Source organism: Podarcis bocagei (genome assembly GCF_964188305.1).
Source record: "Podarcis bocagei genome assembly, chromosome: 14".
Lineage (NCBI taxonomy): Eukaryota > Metazoa > Chordata > Lepidosauria > Squamata > Lacertidae > Podarcis > Podarcis bocagei.
This window is the reverse complement of record NC_138139.1, coordinates 30,668,063-30,682,874: the sequence shown is the minus strand read 5'-3', so window position 1 is coordinate 30,682,874 and position 14,812 is coordinate 30,668,063. Positions and strand designations below refer to the sequence as shown.

The 14,812-nt window shown below is 52.3% G+C and overlaps 1 protein-coding gene across 1 annotated transcript in view; it reads left to right on the top strand.

Moving 5' to 3' along the window:
- The first annotated feature begins 1,800 nt into the window (after nucleotides 1-1,800).
- The window catches only part of LOC308573696 (heparan sulfate glucosamine 3-O-sulfotransferase 4-like), a 93,674-nt gene continuing 80,662 nt past the window's right edge, over nucleotides 1,801-14,812 (top strand). Inside the window, exon 1 of the mRNA XM_081170914.1 lies at nucleotides 1,801-2,428. Coding sequence (XP_081027040.1) covers nucleotides 1,863-2,428 — 566 coding nt within the window. The 5' untranslated portion in view covers nucleotides 1,801-1,862. The remainder of the gene's footprint in view (nucleotides 2,429-14,812) is intronic.

Below are 14,812 nucleotides of genomic sequence, written 5' to 3'. Positions count from 1 at the left end.
TTCCTGGAGGACAAGGCTATTGATGGCTCCAAGCCACAATGACTTTTTCCCCTATCAGAGGCAATATGCCTCTGAGTGAGAATCCTAAGTGGGGAGAGTCCTCCTGCTGCTGTTGCACTCAAATTCTCCTTGGGGACTTCCCAGTGGAAGGTGGCACTTGGCTGGCTGCAGTGAAAAGAGGATGCTGGGCTAAATGAGCATTTGACCTGTAATGTGCAGGCTGGCACAATAGAACAGGAAAAGGGTATCAAGGGAGTAATTAATCTGTGCTAAGGGAGCTGGAGCAGTGCTGTCCCTTTGCAAGGCAGTCCTGCAGAGAGAAAGAGGGGCAAGAGAAAGATGCAAACAGGCGCGTGCACACGCCCATACACCACACACTTCCCAGGAATAACCTCTGCAAAAACACCAGGCTGAGCCAGGCTTGCTTTGCTTCTTCCAGGACTTGTCAAAGCCGGAGAAGAGCCTCCTTGCTCGGCCTGTCAGTCCCAGTCTCGCGTTTGCCTAACGCCCGTAAGGGAGCCGAGGGGGGAATCCACCAGTTACAGAAAATGATTTACAGGAACGCCCAGGCTCTCCATTTCAGCGGTCTCATGTGGACCATAAAAATATATTAGAAAGGAATAATCTTTATCTGGACTGGAGCTGCGAGCAGAACCGCTTGTCCAGCGGAGAGCAGCAGCGAGCTGAAATCTCGCTGCTGCTGCTGCTCTTGGGCAGCCAGGCCGGACAGGAATCCTGGGAAGGGTTTATGGACGCCTCGGATCAGGACACGCCACCATTCCCTTCTCCAAACAACGCGCCTGTCAGATGCTCAGAGTCAGCCCGCGAGCGCCGTCACCGCCGCCTGGCTAGGCGAGCAGGACCTAACAAGCCCCGCGGAAGGAAAGCCTCCTCCGTGCAAGGAGCCTCTTCCCAAGTGACGCGTGAACTCGGGTCTCTGGCTTCCCTTCTCAACTTATGGGCCGTGCAACCTGCCTCGGCCCGGAGGAGAGTAGTGGTCAAGAGCGGGAGCGCTGAGCAGGGGTGGGGCACGTCCAAATGCCACTTCCGACGCAGCATGGCCAGAGCATTGCTCACGGAATGTCCGGCCCAAGGATCAGATAGGCGCATCACACAGAGGTGACATCGCTAATTCCGTCACACAAACACACACAGAGCACCCAGGCCAGGTAGGCCACTGCTGTTCCCAAGGGGGAAACTGGGGCAGAGAGGAAGCCACGTGTCCCGACCCAACCAGCGAATCGAAAGGCAGAAGCCGGGCGCTTTGGGACCAGGTGTACCCCATTCTAGAGGCAAACGGCTCTGAACTCCCTCACTGCGTCCGGCTTCGGAGGCGGAGGCGGCTGGCTGTCTTTGAGCCTCCATCTCCGTAGGCACCTCTTGGGACCGGGCTAGCCGAGAAAGCTCCGGTAGACCCTTCCCAGCAGGTCAGGGGCTCTCTGGGTGGGCTGCCGGAGCTAGTAGCTGCCGGGCCCGCTGCTTCGTCCCCGCCCCAGCAGAGAGCCCTCGCCGCGTCCATCCTCCGTCCATCCCTCCCTCCCTCGTCCCGCCCCGCCCCGCCGCCGCCCCGCCTCCTGCTCAGCACCCAGCACAAACTTTCGCCGGGGACTCCCTCGCTCGGAAGCAGCAGCAGCAGGAGCGGGAGCAGCAGGAGCAGCAGCAGCCTCGGCTGGGCTGACGCGGGGCCCGCCCGGGCGGCTGTGCCATGCGGGGCTCCCCCCGAGCAGAGGCGGCGGCTGGGGGGCCGGGGGCCGGCAGGAGCAGCAGCAGGAGCATCGGCGGCGGCGGGCCGTGCGGCCGGGGGGGCGGCGGCCGGCGGGCGGCTGACAGGATGCGGCCGGGGCTGGGCACGGGCAGGCGGCATGGCCCCCCCGCCTAAGGGCCCCCCCGCCCGCAAGCTGCTCTGCATGTGCAGCCTCTCGCTCTGCCTCACCTACGCCTGCTACAGCCTCATGGGCGGCCCCGGCGCCCTCCCCTCGTCCCCGCTCGCCCCGCAGGGCTCCCCGCTCAGCCCCTCTGCCGCCGACACCCCTCCGCCGCGCAACGGGAGCCCCGCGTGGCTACGTACCCCTTCGCCACCCTCTGTCTTCGAGGCCACCGAGCCCAGCCGCGCCTGGACCGAGACAGACCCACCCTCAGCCAGCAGCCCCAGCAGCGCCCCGGACCGGGACCTCGGTGTTGGCGGCGACAGCAGCAGTAGCAGCGCCAGCGTTGCTGCCGCCGCGGGCTCCGAAGCTGCCGCCGCCGCTGCCACCGCCACGCCGGACTACGGGGAGAAGCGGCTGCCGCAGGCGCTCATTATCGGCGTGAAGAAAGGGGGCACCCGCGCCCTACTGGAGGCGCTCCGAGCGCACCCCGACGTCCGCGCCGTGGGCACCGAACCCCACTTCTTCGACCGCAACTACGATAAGGGCCTCGACTGGTACAGGTGAGCAGCGCGCGGGCGCGGGAAGGGGGCACTCGCCAGGTAAAGGCGCCCAGAGGTTGCGCTGGCACCGAGGAAGAGCGAGCATGGGGGTCCACCTCACTCAGTATTGTCCACACGGGCTGGCGGCGGCTCTCCGGTGATCCAGACACGGTCCGTTTTGCAGCCTGATCCGGAGATGCTGCCGCGGATTGAAACGGGGCCTTTCTGCTCTGGCACGAAGTAATGGCTAGGACTTTCCGGCGGCCGGCCTTGAGCCTCCTGGTGGTGGCCAGAAAGCGGGGCTGTCCATGTCGCCGAAAGGACCCTAGGCCAGGGCGATTGGAGCTTGCCCCCTTCGGAACCAAGCTTAGCCCTGGGTGGGTGGCGGGCTCCGTCCCTTCGGGACAGGAATCTGGCCTCCGAGGGTTCGATTTCTCCTTGGGGCAGTTCACCTTCGCGAGTGGCGGGGCTTTTGCCGCCACGTGTTGCCCTACACCCTTGGCATGGGAATCCCAAGGGCGAAAGTTCGTTCTCTCCCGGCGCTTTAGGGCAGCCTCTCGCCTCCACTTGCTTAGACGTGCCATCCTGCAAGCCAGGAACCTAGGCTGGGAAAAGACCACCTCCCCGAGAGGCTAGGTGATGTGGTCTGAGAGCCGCTCCCGCCGCGGAAGGGTGTCAAAGCAAGCGAGGCGCGGAGCTTGTTTGCGCAGCGCTGTCCATGGTCCTGAAAGCCGCCCCGTTGTGGAGAAGGGACCAGCAATGGTTGGGAGAGCCGAGGGCCGAGTGCAAAGCTTGTGACGGGCCAAAAGACCGGAGCGACTCTCCCTGCCCATGAGCCGCAGGTGGCTCCTTGCTTGTCAAAACGCAGTTAGGGAGTCAGGAGTCCTTGTAGTGCCACAGGGGAGCTCAGCTCAGCTCTCCTCCTGAGAGCCGCTTGCGCGTGTCCCTTTCATTTTAAGAAGATTGCCCAGCTATTCAAAGCTGTTCACAATATTTCGGAGATGTCCCCAAACAAAGTCATGCTGCGTTCCACCCTCCCACTCACCCCTGTTCCAAGAGCAGCAAAGTCCTAGACCTGGTCGAATTTGGGTTTGGAAAGCGGCCCCGTGGCCCTGTGCAATTGAGGGGAACCCCTGAAAACTCAATCCTGATCCCCTGGGATAAGAACTTTGTGTTGAAACGCTCTGAGTATTACCATCACCACCGGGTTTTGCAGTAAAATGCTGTTCAAGGTGCGCTCTCCAAAACGGGCTCTTCTCAATCCCTTCCTGGGGCAGAAAGCAGAAATTCCTCAAGGCAGGCTGAGGGCAGAGTTATGAGCTCCGTGCGAGGTGTCGCCCTATCGAGCAGGGACTCTACGCCTCTAGGCAAGTTTTCCGAGGGAGATTTGAAGGCTTCAGCAGCCCCTCAGGTTTCTGTGCCTGAGCGCTAAGCCTGCCTTGTTCAGGTGCCGAGGAGTCCGAGGAGAACCGGGTTGCTGATGGGCAAGGAGATCCCCGCAGCCACTTGCCTGCACTGTAAAGGTGAGAGGAGCGGGCAGGAGCAGGGATGGGGACCCTCTCGGATGGGGCGTCCTCAAATAGCCAAGGCTTCATTTTATTGAGCGCCTCCCTCATGTGTTTTTGCTGAAGTGTAAATTATTCTTATCACCTTTAGTTCGTTAGTCTCTTGTTACGCACAAAGGTCTCCATGTGACTCGCAACATATTTGAAAGCTTAAATAAAAAGGCACTATAAAACTTAACGCAAAGTGCATGCAGTTCATTAAGAAATATAATGAATAGATGGGCTGGAAGGGCCAGTGCGAGGCAGCCAGTTTGTTGCGGGCGGGGGCCACAGCGGCGGCTTTGCTCTGGGGCCTTCCTGCTTTGCGAGTGCCAGAAATGGGGGGGGCGCCTGGGGGGCTCGCTCGGCGATAGCTTCCTTCTCATGAAAAGAGGTTTTAGACCGATTATGGTACCAGAACAGCAGCAGCAATTGCAGCTGGGGGTGCGTGCGTGGGAATGCCCCAGAGGGGTCCAGGGCACCCAGACCCACCGCGGGTGCAGCTGTGCCTGAGCTCCCGCTTCACTTGGGCAACTTGAAGTCTTCCTCTGGGGCATCCGAGAACAGGAGCAATTGGTGGGTGCCCCGGAAGAAGCGTTACGGTGACATGATGCTCCCGTTGGTGTTTCCAGGAGGGTTTTCTCCCGGCCTTAGATGTAAAGGGGAGGCTCGTGTCTTTCTGTCGGGCGTGCGCGAATCTCTTCGGAATGGTAGTTTGCAACTCCGGCCCCCAGACCCCTTCCACCGATCTGCTGCACAGAAGGACCCTTTGCTCTCCTTGCGCAACGGAGTGGATGGAGGAGCCACAAGCTGCCTGATCGGCTCTGCAGCCGGCCCCTCCTCTTCCTCCTCCCCTCCCCCATCCCCGCCTGGGCAACGAGAACACCAAGCTTCCTCCAGGCTGTTGATCCCACATTCTCTGTCATTTGCTCTGTGTGTGGCTAATCCGGTTCAGTTCAGAGCCAATTATAATTGGGTGTCTCCGAGTCTAAGATATCTGATTGCGTCTGTATGGCTTTGCTTGCACGTTGCAGAGAATCAATGGAGTCCCTTTCTCGGCAGGCAATGTTTTTCCAAGGGTTGTGGGAGCCTTGGGCTTGCTGTGCCAAAGTGTCATGCCTGGGCCAGGGATTTAAGCTGGGGTGCCACCCATGCATATTAACAGGCTGCTTCTTAGTGTATGTGATAAAGCAGAACTGGCTGTATCCTCTAATAATTCTCTCCTCGCCACCCGCCACCCTCCTTGTCACCAGACAACCTGCTTAGAAGGTTGTTACACTGAGTAAGGTTGTTGCAAGAAAGTGTTGCCCCATGGTAGACGTCACAGGGTCCCTCACCCCACCCCATTTCACCCCAATGAAAGGACAGGCAAAGGCACACACTGGCAGACACCATCCAAATGATGGCACAAATACATTTACTTGGTTAATTTGAAAAAGGAGGTAAATGTTAGCTCTTTCTTTCACATTTGCGCAGCCTATAATATCACAAAACAGCTTTTCAAGATGCACAACCTTTTAATTCAAAGCTAGTTAAATGTGTAAGGCCTGTTCTTCTGATGCAAACTTGCAACAGATTCCTTTCAAGCTACTGCTTTTTCAGTTTTTTTAATTACTAATCCTAAAGTTACCTGTCAGGTTATGTCAGTCTAAGGACATGTGAGCAATGGATCAACCTTACTTGCAGGTGGGTGGGCTACACCACTGACTCACGGCTAAGCTGAGACAGACACATTTCAATGGGTCTACTCTAAATAGGACTTAGTTGGCTACAACGCTTCCCGTCTAGAGTGTTTTGTTACTCAAAATCATCTCAAGGTGTTTGTGTGCTACCAGCTTGCATACTGAGCACCCCAAGAATAGTGAGGTTGGCTGCAGCAATCAGTTTTGGTGTCTGTTCCAGTGGCCTGTTTTCATGCATTTGCTTTACCCACAGCTCAGATTTTGGTGAGGAGGGGAAAGTGTGCATGGTAGGAGTCACTTGAGGTTGCTTCCAGGTGGAGAACATGAATTAGGAGAGGATGATTGCAATAGGCAGAGGGGGAATGACTCAAGAGCAGAATAAAAGACAATCAGTTCAGCTGCCTACACAACTCTCTGTTTTGGAGGCCCAAGTGCTTGCTGACTGATGACAGTCCTGAGTTATCTGCACAGAAGGCTCTGCTGTGTGATGGTTCCTTTTGCCTCATGGTTGATACCACCCAATAGAGCAGAGCAGCTTCGTGAATGAAAGCTCTGAACACGTAGCAGCAGAGTCCATCCTGATACTTTGGGATATGTTGGGCTCCACACTGTCTCTACAGGAAGGAATTGGCTACTTCTGATAGACACTGGTGACATAATGCTCTCCGATGTGGGCATGTTCTGTGGCATCTTCTTCTTTCTGGTAAGAAATTAATTATTTGTTTTGCAGAAATCCCCAGTATTTGGGGGTGTTCACCTGCACTTAAATTACATCCTTGTGGTATGAGGACAACAAAAATAAAAATATATTTTGCTTGCCTTTATGGTGACCAAGAAACTTCTGCTGTGAGGCCAGAAAGACACACTCTTCACCATCTCCTACTCAGGGGTCAGAAAATCTCACTGCCCTTTCTACAGCTTATAATCATCACTCTCATTGAGATGCCTATTTGGACATATGGACTTCTTATATTAATCTATTTGTTTAAATTAGAACAGATGGGAAGTTCTTCTTGTTAATGTAAGCTGGCTTTTTTTTTAAAAAAAAAACAAACCTTTTACGCTTTCTGTTTGCTATATCAGCAACAACTACAGAAGTTCATCATACAAAACTGGGCAAGTACCACCCCTGCCTGGCACAAGGACATCTCTTTCCTCCAAGCCTTCAGTCTTAAAGAATAACCCTGTGTGATCTGAAAGCTTGCTTCAACCAGTCCTTAGTCCCTGAAATGCTGCTTCACGGACTCTGTGTGCTTGGCTCACTGAATGACTCTCTCATTCATTGACTGGATAATTTACTTTGAATATAGTCATAAACCTAGAAATGCAGTGGGTGCGGTTGCGAAATGGAGTCCATTTTCTGCAAGCCCCCTTTGATGGGTTGGGCTGCAGGACAGACTTGGAAGCCTTTGGGCTCTCAGCAGCCAGGAGAGCTGGCATCCACAACGCCTGCTCCTTCCTGTTAACATTGGAGAGATTTTGAAAGCATCTGGACTGGGGCAGTGTGTTTTTCTTCCTGCCTGGCGATATAAACCATTCCAACCCCTTGGCAGTTCCTGCGTTTTGGCGGATGCTTCTTGTGCGTCTGGAGGGGGAAGGTGTGTTCTATATCCGCTCGCTTCTTATATCTTTGGGAAGGGCTATTGATTTTCTTGGCTCCTGCTGAGTGCTGTTCCGTATCGCTGGGGGGGGGGCCTTTCAGGTGCATCGTGGATCCGTTGCGCTGAGCATGTCTTGAGCTGTGGAGGAAAACAAACTGCCCCAAAGATCCATGGAAATACATGTGCATCCCTGCTCTTACTTATTACCTTTTGATCCCACCTTTTTTCTTCAAGGTGTTGCTAGGGTGGGGCTCCTTTCAGTGAGGTCTCCTCATCTAAGGACCAACTCATTTTTGGGTCCAAGAGAGAAGCAGGAGGTGGAGGTTGTAAGCATAATGCAACTTAAGATACACTGTATCAGTCTAAACAGCAAGTCTGTAGAGACAGGTGACAGGTTAAAGGTACAGTGGTACCTCGGGTTAAGTACTTAATTCGTTCCGGAGGTCCGTTCTGAACCTGAAACTGTTCTTAACCTGAAGACCACTTTAGCTAATGGAGCCTCCCGCTGCCGCTGCACCACTGCCACACGATTTCTATTCTCATCCTGAAGCAAAGTTCTTAACCTGAGGTACTATTTCTGGGTTAGCGGAGTCTGTAACCTGAAGCATATGTAACCTGAAGCGTATGTAACCCGAGGTACCACTGTACAAGGATATTCTGGGAATGTGGAGGTCCCTCGCTTTATCTGTCTTAACCCCATGCCATGCCCTCTTCTGAAAGCTGAGTTGCAACCAAACTTCCAACCTATTGGCCATGACCTTGCCAGGGCCCATGCTTTGAAGAACACCAGCTGCAGGGGAAGGTTGTTCCCCTTGTGCCTTGCTTATGAATAGGCAACCAGACACAATGCCAACAGATGATGATGATTAAAGTTTCTCTACCACCTTTCATCTGAAGACCAGGGGGTAGTTTGCAATATAAAAAGACAAAGAATACATAACATAATAGCAAACAAAAAAAAAAAAATCCCCCCATACACAGTTTAAAAGGTCATAGATTGTTTAATTAGCCAAAGGTCTGGGAGAAGAGGAATGCTTTTGCCTGGCACTGACATATATGTAACAAAGGTGCCTGTTGAGTCTTACAAGGAAGAGCGTTCCACAAGTGGGGAGCCACTGCAGTAAAGGCCCATTCTCGTGTTGCCACCCTCCAGACCTCTCATGGAGGGGGCACACAAAGAAGGGCCTCAGATTATCTCAGCAGGATCCTAGTCAGTTCATTTGGAGAGGGGTGGTCCTTGAGGTATTGCAGCCCTGAGCTATTTAAGACTTTACAGGTCAGAACCAGCACTTTGAATTAGGCCCTGAAACTAATTGGCAGCCAGTGCAGTTGGGCCAGAATTGCCCCTGTCCCCTACGTGGAGCCAGAGGTTTTTGACTACAACACTCATCAGCCCCAGCCAGCTGGCCCTGGCTGCCTTAATTTCTGAGTTAGATAATCTTAGGGCTTATTTGTTGTCCCAGTATGGCACATGTCATGCCAAAGACACTTATGGGCAGTGACCAAGGTTTTGGGACTGCAGTAGAGACAGCTCAATGAGTTCCTAACAGGCCAAAAGAAGCTTCACCCAATTGGAAACCTGAAATTTCACATGTGGGCTGAGCTGCATGTCCAATTTGGCTTTCCTGCTCCCTTTTTTGCGACTGTGAGAGGAACCTTGAGTGTGTAGCAGGCACCCATTTTCACGCCCCTTGCACCTCCTACTCCATCATTCATAGGCTCCCACAGGAGGAAGGGCAGAATTGTTGTTGTTGTTGTTTAGTCGTGTCCGACTCTTCGTGACCCCATGGACCAGAGCACACCAGGCACTCCTGTCTTCCACTGCCTCCCGCAGTTTGGTCAAACTCATGCTGGTAGCTTCGAGAACACTATCCAACCATCTCGTCCTCTGTCGTCCCCTTCTCCTTGTGCCCTCAATCTTTCCCAGCATCAGGGTCTTTTCCAGGGAGTCTTCTCTTCTCATGAGGTGGCCAAAGTATTGGAGTCTCGGCTTCAGGATCTGTCCTTCTAGTGAGCACTCAGGGCTGATTTCCTTAAGAATGGATAGGTTTGGTCTTCTTGCAGTCCATGGGACTCTCAAGAGTCTCCTCCAGCACCATAATTCAAAAGCATCAATTCTTCGGCGATCAGCCTTCTTTATGGTCCAGCTCTCACTTCCATACATCACTACTGGGAAAACCATAGCTTTAACTATACGGACCTTCGTTGGCAAGGTGATGTCTCTGCTTTTTAAGATGCTAGGTTTGTCATTGCTTTTCTCCCAAAAGGGTGGAATAGTCATGCACTAAATAAAAAGACTATTCCCTGGTTTAGGCAACAAGAAAGTCAGTAGTGGGTGCAGTTAGGTGAATTAACGGGTCTATAGATATGCAAAAAGCAGGGCCCCTCCCATGCCCTTTGCCTGCTTCAGAAAGAGCAGCATTCACTGCTCCCTGGAAACAATCTAATAACTTGCTTCCTAGGAGAACTGGAGGCGAAGGCCTTGAAGGCTCCAAGTGAGAGCTGTGGCGGCAGCACACGGCAGCACAAATTGGTGACACCTTGTATGGAGGGAGGACTGAATCTCCTGCATTGCTCTGTGGCTTTCTTCCTTCCTCTTGTTGTCATGGGGACCTTCCCCCTTTTTTCCCTGAGTTATTATACTGTGCACTTCAGCAGAAATTTTATTGCTTTTGGGGCTGGTGGGGCTCATGTGGGACATTTTTCACTGCTCATGGTGCAGTGGTAATTTCTTTCAAATGATTTTTGCTTGAAGTGGTTTCAATGAATTGAGAAGGGTATGAGTATGAATGAATGGCTAAGCTTTTAGCACCGAATCCAGCGGAGGGACACACACCATCAAACTTCCTCGAGCATTCACTGTGGATATTATAATTTTGCTGGCACTACATAAATAGGCAGCGGGCCACCGTAATTTAAAACCTTCTTTGAAATCTGCTTTTCTATCCTCTTTGTAATGTATTGCATGGAGTCCCCAATGACCCCCAAAGTTTCATTGGCAATTTATTTCTGCTATCCAAAGTTTTAACCTTCATCCTGTTATCCAAGCCCTTTCCGCCTGCTGCTGTAAAGATTAGGCTGTAAGGAGCTGGGGACTTGCCTCTTGCCTTAGATCTTCAAGGAGTGGGCAAGGGGGCTGTAGTGCAGCCCTCCAGGCCCTCTCTGTAGCCTTGTGGACTTTTCCCAGACCATGTCCAATCCCTGGTCCTGCTCCACATGCTCCTCCAGTGTCCCTGCCTGGCTGGAATGTGTCCTTGGATTGTCACAATCCTGCTTGCCTGGGTAGAGAGATGTACACTTAAGGGAGCTCTGTGCCCTGCATGGATGAACTGCAGCTACAGTATAGTCACATCTGTTACCCTGCCAACACTGGCATGTGGCCCCTGGATCATGCCCATGAGGAAATTTGGCCCTCAGGTTGAAAGAGATTTCCCAACCCACTGAAAGGAGGTACCTGAGGATGGTGCCACCTGGGGACCTCCCCTACTGGTGGGTCCCATAGTCCATGGCCTCTGCCTCATTCCAGCCATGCAGGAGACAGGCTGGCCCTTTTGCCTGCTACAAATCTTTAGCATTATGTGCCAATGGGGTACCTGCAGCCCTTTCCACATAAAGATTTGAGACACCTGCTTCCGTCCCACTCCACACCCCATGAGAGCTACTGAGGTCTGGTGGATGCAGAGGTAGCCTTTGATCTGGGAGACTTGAACCCCTCTACCCATTCTTGGCCATTGCCCCTCGAAGATCAGTCTATCTATCATTCTCCTAGCCTCTGTTCCTCATCTGCAAAATGGGAATAATTTAGAGCTATGCATGATCTTGCATATTTCCACTGCTGTGGAATGAGGAAATCAGTGGAGAGAAGGTTCTGCCCCCTTAGCCACTTCTGGTCACCCTACTGGAAGCAGCTTTCCTTCATCTAAGTGAGCCAGTGTGTGGTAGTGAGAGCTGTCACCCAAAACACCTGGAAGAAGTAAATGCCTCTGAATACCCATTGCTGGGAATTGCAGATGGGGAGAGTGCTTTCCACTTGTGGGATTCCTAGAAGAGACATCTGTTTGACCACTGTAAGGACAGAATGCTGGACATATGAGGAACAGCTGAGGGAGTTGGGAATGTTTAGCCTGGAGAAGACAATATGATACCCGTCTTCAAATATCTGAAGGGCCTTCACATGGAAGATGGGGCAAGCTTGTTTTCTGCTAGTAGGACCCAAACTAATGGCAAGAAAGGTCATTCTGACTAAACCTTAGAAAGAACTTTCTGATGGTCAGAGCTGTTCACCAGTGGAGTGGACTCCCTTGAAAGGTGTGGACTCTCCTTCCTAGAGTCCTGTCTAGTCAAGTTGTGTGGGATCAATTCCAATCTGTTACCCCCCGAGGATGTGGACAGGCTGCTTGGACGAGTGAAACCAGCCACTTGTCTCCTTGATCCTTGCCCATCCTGGCTTATAAAAGCTAGCCGGGAAGGACTGGGCAATGGGCTTCGTGGGGTGGTGAATGCTTCCCTCCGTGAGGGAGCCTTCCCAGACCCGCTGAAAGAGGTGGTTATTAAACCGCTTCTTAAAAAACCATCTTTAGATGCGGCCACGATAGCCAACTATCGCCCAGTCTCAAATCTTCCATTCTTGGGCAAGGTGACTGAGCGAGTGGTTGCTGAACAACTCCAGGCACGCCTGGAAGAAGCGGACCATTTGGATCCCTTCCAGTCAGGATTCAGGCCTCATCATGGGATTGAAACTGCCTTGGTCACACTTGTTGATGATCTCCGGCGGGCTAGGGACAAAGGTGAGAGCTGTTTCCTAGTTCTGCTGGATCTCTCAGCGGCGTTTGATACCATCGACCATAACATCCTTCTGGACCATCTTGAGGGGCTGGGAGCTGGGGGCACTGTTATACAGTGGTTCCGCTCCTTCCTCCTGGGCTGTGTTCAGAAAGTGGTGGTGGGGGGATGAGTGTTCAGACCCCTGGGCCCTCACTTGTGGGGTGCCTCAGGGTTCTGTCCTCTCCCCCATGCTTTTCAACATCTACATGAAGCCGCTGGGAGAGATCATCAGGGGGTTTGGACTGGGTGTTCATCAGTATGTGGATGACACCCAGCTCTACCTCTCCTTTAAATCAGAACCAGTGAAGGCGGTGAAGGTCCTGTGTGAGTGCCTGGAGGCGGTTGGAGGATGGATGGCAGCTAACAGATTGAGGTTGAATCCTGACAAGACAGAAGTACTGTTTTGGGGGGACAGGAGGCGGGCAGGTGTGGAGGATTCCCTGGTCCTGAATGGGGTAACTGTGCCCCTGAAGGACCAGGTGCGCAGCCTGGGAGTCATTTTGGACTCACAGCTGTCCATGGAGGCACAGGTCAAATCTGTGTCCAGGGCAGCTGTTTACCAGCTCCATCTGGTATGCAGGCTGAGACCCTATCTGCCTGCGGACTGCCTCGCCAGAGTGGTGCATGCTCTGGTTATCTCCCGCTTGGATTATTGCAATGCGCTCTACGTGGGGCTACCTTTGAAGGTGACCCGGAAACTACAACTAATCCAGAACGTGGCAGCTAGACTGGTGACTGGGAGCGGCCGCAGAGACCACATAACACTGGTCTTGAAAGACCTACATTGGCTCCCAGTATGTTTCCAAGCACAATTCAAAGTGTTGGTGCTGACCTTTAAAGCCCTAAACAGCCTTGGTCCAGTATATCTGAAGGAGCGTCTCCATCCCCATCGTTCTACCCGGACACTGAGGTCCTGCTCCGAGGGCCTTCTGGCGGTTCCCTCACTGCGAGAAGCCAAGTTACAGGGAACTAGGCAGAGGGCCTTCTCGGTAGTGGCGCCTTCCCTGTGGAACGCCCTCCCACCAGATGTCAAAGAGAACAACAACTACCAGGCTTTTAGAAGACATCTGAAGGCAGCCCTGTTTGGGAAGCTTTTAATGTTTGATGTATTATAGTATTTTAATATTCTTTTGGAAGCCGCCCAGAGTGGCTGGGGAGGCCCAGTCAGATGGGCGGGGTATAAATTATTATTATTATTATTATTATTATTATTATTATTATTATTAGAGGTTTGTCAAGAGAGGTTGGGTGGCCATCAGTCAGATATAGTTTAGCTGTGATTCCTGCATTGCTGGGGATCGAACAAGATGGCTCTTGGGGTCTCTTCCAACTCTTCCATAGAATCATACAGTTCTATGATTCTATGATGTTGCTGGGATCCTCCTGCGCACCTTTCCTCTTGGCTTCTGTCAGGCACCAGAAGGCTGCCATGCTGCAGCAGGCTTTGCAAAACCTTCTGCACCTTCAGAGGAATCTGAGCTCCTGGGGACAAACCTGCCCATTGCAGACCCTTCTCCTTCCCACAGTCTTCATCCTGGGAACTCTTCATTTCAATCTTGTTCCATGCTTAACGCTGCTGTTTCCTTTCAATGTAATTTATCTCAAAAGTGGTAGAAAGAACCCCCTTCCTTTTTTAAAAAAAGGAAAACTCTTTTGAAAGATGGAGACAGAATTTGTAGTTATATAAAAAGAATTGGCTATTTCTGTAAATCTTCCATTTTCCCTTTTCCTTAGAACCAGTTTGGTAAATGTTGTCTCTCTCTCCTCCCTCCGTCATGTCAGATTTTACATCCTGCAAGCATCAAAGTATGGATCATAAACCCCTCAGCTCTTTATGACTTCAGCATTACAATCGCCAGGCACATTTTATGCAAATGAAGGTATTTACCTCCACAAGCTCTCCCATGAAGTGTGCCAGCTTCTCCGAAGAATTTATTTTGCTACATAAACAGGAGAAGAGTGTACCTAAAATTCATTGTAGGCGTTAAAGCCATGTGTGCCTTCAAGGCTGTGGTGCATGTGCAGTTTTGAGGGGAGGGGGCTGAGAGGTGAGCAGCAAAGGCACCCACAAAGTCAAGCCAGACAAAGAGAGTTGGAATCCCACTAGATAAGGGGTGGGGAACCCTTTAAAGCCCAAGGGCCACATTCTCTTCTGAGCAACATTCTGAGGGCCACATGCCAGTGATGGGTGGGGCCCAAGGCAAAAGTGGGTGAAGCAACAGATGTAAATTTTACCTTTGTACAGGAGGCTAGTTTCTTCACACATACCCTCTCTGTCCTTCATACAGGCAAGCACGAGGCAAGGACAGAGCCCAATTTGGCACATTTCAGCCTGGCAAAACACTCAAGGGGGATGTGAAGCAAGGGCAGTGAGGGGTGTGGCCTGGCAAAAGAGGGGGTGGCTAGGAGAGGGGTGGTGGTCTTGGCAGAGTCCCAAGGACCAGATAGAGACCAACATTTGGCCCTCAGGCCTGAGGCTCCCACCTCTGCACCTGACCATCCTTCCCCAACTAGGCTATGCTGGCTGGGTCTGATGGGAGTTGTAGTCCTAAATATATGGAGGGTGCCATGTGCAGAAAGGGATATAAATGGCATCATCTTCTCTGTTGGTCAAGATACTCAACTGAGTAAGATAGCATAAAGTCTACATGCTTGGGTAATATATAACCCTCTTCCATGTCTGGAGTTCTACCTCCGCCACCAACAAAAAGTGTGGGCTCACGTGTGTTTTTGTGTGCATTCTTCAGGGAAAGA